At 37.0% G+C, this 11,404-nt stretch overlaps 2 protein-coding genes across 3 annotated transcripts in view; both read left to right on the top strand.

Moving 5' to 3' along the window:
• Positions 1-2,497, top strand: part of LOC126823980 (sex peptide receptor-like) — a 39,750-nt gene extending 37,253 nt beyond the window's left edge. Inside the window, exons 1-3 of one of the 2 annotated variants that reach the window (XR_007681419.2) lie at positions 241-267; positions 1,501-1,612; positions 2,475-2,497. The gene's annotated coding sequence lies outside the window, so the exon portion shown is untranslated. Of the gene's footprint in view, positions 1-240; positions 268-1,500; positions 1,613-2,474 lie in introns of those variants that run through there. The other variant, XR_008788499.1, reaches the window with a different exon arrangement.
• Positions 2,498-3,258: 761 nt separating this feature from the next.
• LOC126824166 (39S ribosomal protein L44, mitochondrial) lies at positions 3,259-10,949 on the top strand (the record flags this gene model as incomplete). Its single annotated transcript, XM_050553348.1, has 8 exons — positions 3,259-3,272; positions 4,576-4,676; positions 6,283-6,358; positions 6,819-6,903; positions 7,363-7,434; positions 8,363-8,511; positions 9,519-9,601; positions 10,633-10,949. Coding segments are annotated over 8 exons (786 nt in total), but the record flags the coding sequence as incomplete, so codon positions are not given.
• Positions 10,950-11,404: the final 455 nt, after the last annotated feature.

Here is an 11,404-nt window from a genome sequence, read left to right as displayed (position 1 = left end):
TATTTAAGTGGAAAACGAAACACATACTTTAGTCAGTAGAAATTAATGTTTAGCTATTTGCAGTTAAGTCATATTTTTTTGTTGAATGACGTGCACATTTTATGCATTTATTTACTTCATGGAAGAAACTAATACTTTAACAACATAAAAACAACTAATTCGCTTCGTTTCATTGTCAAAGTTGAAATAAAATGGCGGCGTCCATCAGGCTGGGATCGTGTTTAAGAAGAATTTTGTGTCAAAAAACTAGTTTATCGCCAGTAAATGGTAATTGAAACCTCGCAAACAAAGAACGAAACTCTATTCACACCAGTTAATCTCAGGAACGCCGACGATTCATTTTGTACAGCATGTTACTCCAGTCTAAAAAATGGATTTCTTAACTTTTCACTCCTTAGGCCTATATATTAGTCTTAATAATAAGTTTTCAACACTTGATTATTTGTAGGCCCTATATATTGTGAAATGAAATGGGATTTAACGCCCTACTGTTCTGCTCCAACTGGGCTAATGAGGCCATGCCTATATATACACTATACATTGTGCTATGTGGAAAATTTTGCCAGAACCTATACGCCCTACTCTTATTGAATTCCAACCGAATTGCCAAGGGATCGTTTACGTGCATGCCAATGTGTAGACCACACAAGACCACAGGTTTTTGTCCCATCCAAAGGGCTATTCATTATCCCTTGCCAGGCCTTCGGTCCTGCACCACTGACAATGGGGAACCACGTCGAGATCGAACATGCATGGGACCTCCAGGTTAGCGAACCAGCGTAGCTCCCAGGCTATTGTAAGTGAGAAAATGAAACACGAAGAATCAAACACATAAATATGAAGCTAGCTCTCATTCCACTTGGAAATAAAAAATTCAATTTGTTTTTTGTTTTTAGAACAGGCAGGTTTTACTGAATATTCTAATCCCATTTGGGGGGGTTGGATGGCTGAATGATTAGCGTGCACGCGCTATATCATAAAGTCTGTCATTGAGTCGACTGGTGTGGTTTCGAATCCCCGGTTGTACGTGCCAAGGAGTAGGGTCACCTGTAAAGACCCCTACGCGCAAGCGAATTATTGAAATAAAATTAAACCATATGTTAGTCCCGAAATGACCTAGTTTGTGTCGAGTGGACGTTAAACCCCATTTCTCTCTCTCTCAAATTCCATTTGGAATTTTGGAATAATTAAGCCACTGATAGCTCCCGTTCTATGTTGCGTACATGTACTAGAGACAGTACATTGATTTTTCTGTTCCACGCCATTTCAAACACAACAAAAATATATCTCAAAATTTGAAACCGAGTAGATGAATTTTTAACTTTGAAAACCAAGATGTACATTGTATAGGTTCAGGGCGGAGAAAGTTCATCAGGAATTTCCAGCGTGGTTTCCTCTTGTCAGTGGTTATTACCGATTGCCACATAAAAAAATATTTATTAATTTTAAGAAATACAGAATATACATGTGTATTTAATTTTATTTGATTTTATCTTACAGTGGTCCAACGAGGATACAGGAATAAATTACGTGATGAATTAGTTCAGTTGTATAGTCTTCGGGAGGAGATTGGACCAGAACCAGAAAGACACAGATCAGAATGGGCAAACTGGTAAAAACATTGTTTAATATTCTGTCTTGTGGTTCTTCTTATATCAGTCAAGCTAATTTAGTCATTTATCTTGGAGCCACAGCGGCTCGGTGATTAGGGAGCTGACGTGGCAGCCTGGAGGGACCCGGTTCGATCAAGGTGTTGGATGGAGCCACGGCGGCTCGGTGATTAGGGAGCTGACGTGGCAGCCTGGAGGGACCCGGTTCGATCAAGGTGTTGGATGGAGCCACGGCGGCTCGGTGATTAGGGAGCTGACGTGGCAGCCTGGAGGGACCCGGTTCGATCAAGGTGTTGGATGGAGCCACGGCGGCTCGGTGATTAGGGAGCTGACTTGGCAGTCTGGAGGGTCCGGTTCGATCAAGGTGTTGGATGGAGCCATGGCGGCTTGGTGATTAGGGAGCTGACATGGCAGCCTGGACATTCCAGTTCGATCACAGTGTTGGATGCGAACGTTATTTTGGAATTTGACTGGTTGAATGGTCGAATGGTTAGTGGGTGTCTGCTGTATCATAACGTCTGTCATTGAGTCATGCCATGGTTTCGATTCCCCTGTTGTATGTGACAAGGAGTAGGGTCGTCTGTCCAACCTCATGCATTTTTTCCGGGTCCTCTGGTTTCCTCCCACTGCGCAAGAGAATTATTGAAATAAAATTAACCATATGTTAGTCCCAATATGACCTGGTTTGTGTCAAGTGGACATTAACCCCTCTCTCTCTCTCTCTCTCTCTCTCTCTCTCTTTCCTCCAACATGTCTAATAGGAAAATCACTGGACAGTGTCATTAATTCTTTTTTATTGATTTGCTTTGTTTGTTGATGTTTTACAGGAATTATATTGTTGAATTGTTTGTTGATGTTTTACAGGAATTATAATGTTGAATTGTTTGTTGATGTTTTACAGGAATTATAATGTTGAATTGTTTGTTGATGTTTTACAGGAATTATAATGTTGAATTGTTTGTTGATGTTTTACAGGAATTATAATGTTGAATTGTTTGTTGATGTTTTACAGGAATTATAATGTTGAATTGTTTGTTGATGTTTTACAGGAATTATAATGTTAAATTGTTTGTTGATGTTTTACAGGAATTATAATGTTGAATTGTTTGTTGATGTTTTACAGGAATTATAATGTTGAATTGTTTGTTGATGTTTTACAGGAATTATAATGTTGAATTGTTTGTTGATGTTTTACAGGAATTTTAATGTTGAATTGTTTGTTGATGTTTTACAGGAATTATAATGTTGAATTGTTTGTTGATGTTTTACAGGAATTATAATGTTGAATTGTTTGTTGATGTTTTACAGGAATTATAATGTTGAATTGTTTGTTGATGTTTTACAGGAATTATAATGTTGAATTGTTTGTTGATGTTTTACAGGAATTATAATGTTGAATTGTTTGTTGATGTTTTACAGGAATTATAATGTTGAATTGTTTGTTGATGTTTTACAGGAATTATAATGTTGAATTGTTTGTTGATGTTTTACAGGAATTATAATGTTGAATTGTTTGTTGATGTTTTACAGGAATTATAATGTTGAATTGTTTGCGTTCGGTAAAAGACTAGGTGAAGATCTTAAAGAAGAAACTTTACGGACAGTTTTCTCTCACAGGTGAGTTAATTAATTTAATAAAACCAGGACAGTTTTCTCTCACAGGTGAGTTAATTAATTTAATAAAACCAGGACAGTTGGTTTACTCAATTCTACCATACATTTTTATATAATTGAACTCGTGAGATCTTGATTGGAAATGAAACTAGCAAGGGAAGCAAAAATGTCATTTTCAAGTCGTTCTCGAAATGCTGCGATTTAGCAGACCATTCCGACATGACGTCTCGAAATCCTGCGATTTAGCACGCAATTCCAATATAGCTTCTCGTAATCCTGCGATTTAGCACACCATTCTGACATGGTTTCTCGAAATCCTGCGATTTAGCAGGCCATTCTGACATGGCTTCTTGAAATTTAGCACACCATTCCTGCAATTTAGCACACCATTCCAACATGGCTTCACGAAATCCTGCGATTTAGCAGTTGGAATTTGATATAAGAGTAGGTCGTAGTGCCGCTGTCCAGACAAAATTTCCCTCATAGTACACTGTATGGCGTATGGCTGTCTTCATTAGCCCAGTTCAGAGCAGAACAGTGGGACGTTAAACCCCATTTCATTTCATTTCATTTCGTATATGTCTACTTTATTAGCAGAATCAAGGAGGGTTCGCTCACTGATGGTTTAACGGGTTGATGACAAAGTCTGTCATTGAGTTAAATGGTGTAGTTTTGACTCCCTGCTTGTTCATGACAAGGAGTAGGGTGAAGTAGGGTCAGCTTTCCAGCCTCTTGATTTTTCTCCAGGTCCCCCAGTTTAATCCCACTCCTAAAGACCCATATGCACAAGTAAACTATTGAAATAAAATTGAACCATATGTTAGTCCCCAAATTACCTATTTTGTTTCGAGTGGATGTTAAATACCATGCTCTCTTATGACAATCATAAACGGTACTGGATAATCAAATATTCCACAGCATGATGGGATAAATGTAATGCCTTTAAATGGGGAATTTATGAGAAGTTATTTAGAACGGTATAGGTAGTGATCATTTGATAAAATAGATACACAATTACTAAAAACTCTCTCCCGCATCTGATGTTTGAGAACCAGGATATATATTTTATATGTTATAGATGGGTGGGGGGGGGTGGATGGCCGTAGGTTTACCATGTGTGCGTTGAGTCAACTGGCTTGGTTTCGACTTCCCGGTTGTACATGACAAGGAGTAGGGTCGCCTGTCCAACTTCATGGGTTAACTCCGGGTCCTCTGGTTTCCTCCTACTGCTAAAGACCCCTATGTGCAAGCGAATTATTGGAATAAAAATGGAACCATATGTTAGTCCTGAAATGACCTAGTTTGTGTCGAGTGGATGTTAAACCCCATTTCTCTCTTTCTCTTGTTATAGATGTTATATTGAAAGAGAAAGAAAGAAAAGAGAGGATTTAGGAATAGATTTACAAACAGTTTCACTGAGTCTTGAAGATAACGAACAACTAGCTGAACAAGGTGAGAGAATTTATTTAATATCATTGACCTAAGGGTTATTCCAGCAGGTGGAAATTCCACTAATTATTATTACCTGTTTGTAGACTTGGGGGTGGGGGTGTCTTGAAAAATATACTGCATGCAGTTTTGCACAATCTGATTAAAACACAGATCTTATTTGGTTTCTTTTTTTATAATTCAAAATTTTGTTTTACTTGTCTTTACTACACAAGGATCTGTAAGTAATAGTTATATACCTCGTTTTCAAGGTGTATGGGTTGATACACCGTCTCTTTTTTGAGTGGGGTTCCGAGGCGAAGCCGAGGATATCTCCACTCCAAAAAAGAGACGGTGTTTATGTTCAAAACGGGTTGTAGATGTTCAAATAAATATGTAAATCATGATTTTGTTATTTTTGTCCCTTTTCAGCTGATACACTGCCACTTTTCAACTGATACACGGCCACTTTTCAAAAGTGGCCGTCAAAAGTGGCCGTGTATCGGTGTATACCCTCCCATTTCCATAAAAGAGTCGAAAAAAAGTATGGGTATAAGAGTTGTTATATTACCGGCATTCTGGTTGAAGCGAGGGATTAGCCAATCAAACGATCTGTTACAGCAAGTTCTTGGTGTATGATGCACGGAACTGTGAGTAAACCACTAGAAACGTTAACACTGATTGATTAATCAATGTCTGACGTCATAAGGTCAAAAAACGCTCGTACGACCCCTGATGAAACCTTCCAGTAAAACTGGTCAGATCTTCATGTAGTGTAGGCCATCGAAAGTATAAAAAAACAAAAAATAGAGATCTGTATTTTAATTAGTTTTTCAAAATACTTTCTAATAGATAAGGGTTGACAAGTATAGGCTACTTATTTTGTTGTTTGTAAGGGGTTTAGGGGTATGCTGGAGATTTACAGAAAGTGTTGATCAATGGATAAATCAAAAGAAATTTGTGTACAAAAATTCATGACAGCTCTTTTAAAAACTTCTTGAAAGTTAATTGTGATTTTCCGGCATGGTTCCCCCTTGTCCGTGATGCAGGCTGGGGGGCCGGGCAAGGAACAATGTATAGTCCTTCGGATAACCTAACCCTAACTGTATCATGTGTGTTATAGTATTAGCCCAATAGGTGCAGAACAGACGGATGTTAAACCCAATTTCATCTCATTTCTTTAAACAGCTTGCCTACAGTTCTATCGTTCTATTTTATATTCAAATTTAGGAACCAGTGTCTGTAATTACATTCCATAAACCAGGTTCCTAGGCTAATAAACCAGGTTTCTAGGCTAATAAATCTGGTTCCTAGGCTAATAAACCAGGTTTCTAGGCTAATAAACCTGGTTCCTAGGCCAATAAACCTGGTTTCTAGGCTAATAAGCCTGGTTCCATGGCTAATAAACCTGGTTCCGTGGCTAATACATCGCTTAAATAAACAAGAGTTACATAAAATATTAATATAGATTTATCTATGCATGTTGTCTTAAAAATATTATCTTGTCACCTGGAGACAGCGGCTAATACACACTTCACCCAAATCCATTTGAATTTGATCTTCTGACCCATGTTTAGTGTTTTTTTGTACAGGTGAGGTTCTGATCTATGTTTTGTGTTATTTTGTACAGGTGAGGTACTGACGAGTCGTTATATAAAAGGATATTTACGTCATGTTTATCCACTTTTCTTTGAAGAAGGAATCCGGTAATTAAAGTTTAATTTAATTTGGATGAAAATTTAACGATACATTATGTAAGATTTAGATAAAGAGATGACCGTTTGTTCATAATATTTTGAAAATAGATAATGAAAAATGAATATATTGAAAATTTTATTCAAATTTCTTTATTCTGAGTGAAGTTATGACCGTTTGAAGATGTAGCTTAGATCATTTATTACCATTACAACAGTACTGGACAAATATGACTAAGACGACGGGCCTGACAAGGTAGAGTCCTTAGTTGTTTGGTTCCGAGTCTTATAGCACACTGCTGGAACATTCAACCCATTTTATTTCTATTAAAAATCATAAATAGTCCTCAAGTCTCCAAAATGCTATCTGTGTAAAATGTCCTTCAATGTCCCCCATCACACACTGCATGTCCCCATTAGCCCTGTTGGACCAGAGAAGTAGGATTTTAAACCTTGTTTTATTTAATTTCAGTGCTCTTCATGATTATTTAATGTGTGAAGAAATGTTGAATTATATTGGTAGACATATTGGTATTACAGATCTTATGTTATGCTCGGTACTCACTTTTATTAATCTACAAAATATCAATAATTAAAAAGTATGTCTAGAAAACCTGGAAATATTTTTTGTGGAAAGTAAATGAAAATGAAAGTAAATACAATGTCTTAAATAAGGGGCTTAGGCAATAAATGTTTTGAAATTTATACATCTATGGAGATTTTGTATCTAGTGAATGGATCTTTGATCAAAGATCAATGCTATCAATTAATTTAGCCTAATGCTATCTGATTCTTTGATTCTTTGAAGCAATAATCGCCCTCCATCTCCCTACCCTTTTCAGAGAAAAATGTCTGTTGTAAAAACTAGAACAATTAAAGCTCGAAAATTTAAAACTAGAACATTTAGCATGATTTTTCTGTCGTCTTGCTTGATCAGTTTTGTGTCATATGGATTGATAATTTTTAACTGAAAGATTGACCGATTTGTTCTTATTATATTTTTCTGTTTTTTTCAGGATTTTCCTGCCAAAGACTCAACTGTTGTAAAAACGTTAAAAGCTTTGATTGGTGCAATTCAACAAGAAAAGGTCAATATAAATTTAAAGATTTGTGTCTCTCTGAATCGGCAGTTTGTAAAATAGATTTATTATGTTCTAGTGTTCAGCTATTTGTCGATTCAAATTAAACTATTTGTTTAGGCTCATCATCGGTTTTAGCTCAGCAACTGGGTTGAAGAATTGGTTAATTAGTTTCAGGTTCGTCCTCAGTTTGAGTTCAGCAACTGGGTTGAAGAATTGGTTAATTAGTTTTAGGTTCGTCCTCAGTTTGAGTTCAGCAACTGGGTTGAACAATTGGTTAATTAATAATTAGGTTCAGGTTCAAGCAGCTGGGTAGAAGAATGGGTTAATTAGGGTCAGGCTCATCATCAATGATAAATCATTTAGTGTATAGATTTCGAATTGGTAAAACGGGAAAGGTATCGAACTTGATAAAACGGTCAATCAGGGTAGAAATCTCATTTGATACTGTGGACTTTCGAGGTAAAAATCGATTTGGTACTGTTGACTTTCGAGGTAAAAATCGATTTGGTACTGTGATCTTTCGGATTTGATGCCTCGTTACATGTGGACAGGAAATTTAATTTGGTGTACTGTATTAAACATGTGTTTGGGTATATGTCATCCAAAGATATCAAAGACTATAACTCAATTTCATTTTGGTTCCTCCTTTATGACATAGTCCCGAAATGACATAGTTTGTGTTGAGTGGACGCTAAACCTCATTTCATTCCATATCTTTGAATAAGGCAGGTATACATCATGCAGTGGGCTATGAGGGAAATTTTGCCTGGATAGTGATGCTATGACCTATTCTTTTATTGATTTCCAACTGTCAAGGGTTCTTTTAAGTAAACACTAAGATGTACATCAGACCTTGTTTTTTTGACCCATCCGAAAGACTAGTAGGATATTAAACCTCATTTTATTTCATTTGTTGATATTGTTTTATCCCCAGGATGAAGAAAGAGCCAGAAGATTTATTCGTGATTTTATTTTACCACAATTAATTGGTGTGGATGTCAATGAAACATGGAAAGTTGTTAATCCTGTGGGTTTATTGTCCGCAATCCTTAATTCACAGAACCGCGGGTTACCTGAACCAAGGTTAGTAGTTTACCAAGATATAAATCTCGCTAATACGAAATTTATACATATTAGATTATTTTTTTTGTGACATTCAGCGCGATATCTATATGATTAAATTCTAAGATGTATATTTGTTTGCCCATCACTCTTCGTCACGTTTCACTCCACATGGGGGGTTGGATGGCCGAATGGTTAGCATGCGCGCGCTGTATCATAAGGTCTGTCATTGAGTTAACTGGCGTGGTTTCGAGTCCCCAGTTGTACGTGGCAAGGAGTAGGGTCGCCTGTCCAACCTCGTGGGTTTTCTCCGGGTCCTCTGGTTTCCTCCCACTGCTAAAGACCCCTACGCGCAAGCGAATTATGGAAATAAAATTAAACCATATGTTAGTCCCCAAATGACCTAGTTTGTGTCGAGTGGACGTTAAACCCATTTCTCTCTCTCCACTCCACATATGTGGTATTAAATTAACCAGCATGACCCAGTGAATGTTTTAGGCCCGGGCAAAATCATGCTTTGTCGTCGCATTCCACCCCCACATATCAAATAACCAGCATAATCCTGTGAATGCTTTAGGCCGTCAACGTTGGACCCCGGGTGAATTTGGGCCCTGTCCAAATTTGGGCCCCTGGCAAATTTGGGCCCATTGCCAATTTGAGCCCCGGGTGAAGCAAGGTATCCGACTAGTATAGGATTATCTAAAACTTGAACCATGTCTGTATGATTATAACCCTCCTGTTGGTGTTAATTCTTAGATCCAATTCACTAGTACATAATGAAACAACTATACACTGTACTTGTTAGCGTTTTTTATCCAGGGTTGCTTGAGTTTGAATTCAATTACTGTCAAAGTAAAATGTCCCTTAGAAATACTGTTCTTTAATACATATTGGTATTAATGTTGTGTAAATGTCTGGTGGTTTATAGGACTGCTGGTTTAAATGCTACTGTATTTTTACCTGTTATTTACTACAGGTGTTAAGTTGTTAAGACAGGTAGTTATTAATACTGTCATGTTATATTATAGGTTGTTAAGGCAGGCAGCTAGTAATACAGTCTTGGCTGTTTATCATGTTGGTATTTATTCAGATAAACAGCTCATTGGAAAAGGTAAATATTTATTTATTACTGTTTAAACCACATTAAACTAAAATACAAGATTTCTATGAAAAACTTGAGAATGGCCTGTGGTCTCATTCCGTTCTACTTCATTGACCTCTGGGTTCATCCATAGGGTATTCACAATCACATATTCAAATTATCTGCCCTTGATTGTAGCTTGATTCTACGAACCAATCAAAAAGCAGTTCACAAACCAGTCTCGTTGTTTAGTTCATATCAATACATGTATGTTCGCTCGATCATGAGAAAGTTTGCAACAAGATAAGAGTTACTTTCCTTCGCCAACTTCCTTTGTATTTAATGATTTTTTGAATTGGTTGATAAAAATAGCACAGTCATGAAGGGCAGTTAATTTGAATACCTGTCTTCCTCATGGATAAACCCAGGGGTTAGTGGAGTAGAACGGAATGAGACCACCGAGGTTCCTGATCGAAAACGACAAGAGAATCATTTTCGAAACATAGCTCTTAAAATACATGTACAATAGTTATTTTCCTGTATAACTCTAGTATTTCAATTAAATATTTATTCACTGGAATGTTGTGGATGCTCTATTGAGCTGATGTTGATGTGATCATCTGGTATATTTCCGATAATTATTCTCTGAATTATGATGACTGTTGTTGCTCTTGATGCTGAAGTATTAAGACTAGAAATTATTTCACAAGAACAAAAAACCTATTTTCAATGATTTGCGATGATTCAAACAGTCAGTTATCATCTGATTCCTAGTAGCCTATTAGATTTTAATTATTTCTGATAATTATTTCATAGCTCATTACCCCCATTAAATGGAAGCAGAATAAATGCTTCTCAAAAATCTTGTAGTATTCTTAATGTTTTCGATTTAGTTGTCGAGATTAAGGACTTAAAATGTTGGTCAACTAGCTTATTGTCTGCTCTCAAGTGGAACTAACTGTAGACAGGCTGCCTAAGCTTGGTATGCTTTTATAGACAGTTCTAATGAATGTGTGCGTTTAGGTTTCAATGCGAAATAATAATGTTGTTTTATTTTCCAGCCCCAGGTGAAACTATTAGCATAGCGGAGGAAATGGCAGCCAGGGATGCTCTTAAAAATTTAATGAAAACAGCGGACAGCCGACCAGCTTTACTTCTGGGAAAACATGCAGAGGATTTAAAGTTTGATGAAAATAAAACTAATATTAGTGCTATAGACTTTATAGAACAACATGAACCTAAACAAAAAGCAGAGATAACGAGTTGATTGACTATATAAACAAACAGGGGAGATAACTAGTTGATTGGATAAACAGATATTAATAGACTAGACAATCTGTGTGTTAATTTTTATAAATAAAATGTATAGATCAATGAATTAATACAGTTTTTATAGACCAGGGATTAACAATCTCTGGTCTATAGTGGTTATACACTAGGGATTGCAAACCTCTGGTTGATGGTTTTATAGTGGTTAAGTGGGTTATACACTAGTAATGGCCAACCTCTGGATTATACACTAGTAATGGCCAACCTCTGGATTATACACCAGGAATTGGCCAACCTCTGGCTCCAAACATTGGATGATTAGAAATGGCACACTGCATCCCTGTGATGATATGAGAGAGAGAGACCGAGACAGAGACAGAGAGAGTTTAACGTCCACTCGACACAAACTAGGTCAATTCGGGACTAACATATGGTGCAATTTTATTTCAATAAGTCCTTTGCGCGTAGAGGTCTTTAGCAGTGGGGGAAAACCAGAGAACCAAGGGGAAAACACACGAAATTTGACAGGCGACCCTACTCCTTGTCACGTACAACCAGGGAATC

This window comes from Patella vulgata, chromosome 6 (genome assembly GCF_932274485.2).
Source record: "Patella vulgata chromosome 6, xgPatVulg1.2, whole genome shotgun sequence".
Lineage (NCBI taxonomy): Eukaryota > Metazoa > Mollusca > Gastropoda > Patellidae > Patella > Patella vulgata.
The sequence above is the reverse complement of the archived record's forward strand: the minus strand, read 5'-3'. Positions and strand labels throughout refer to the sequence as shown.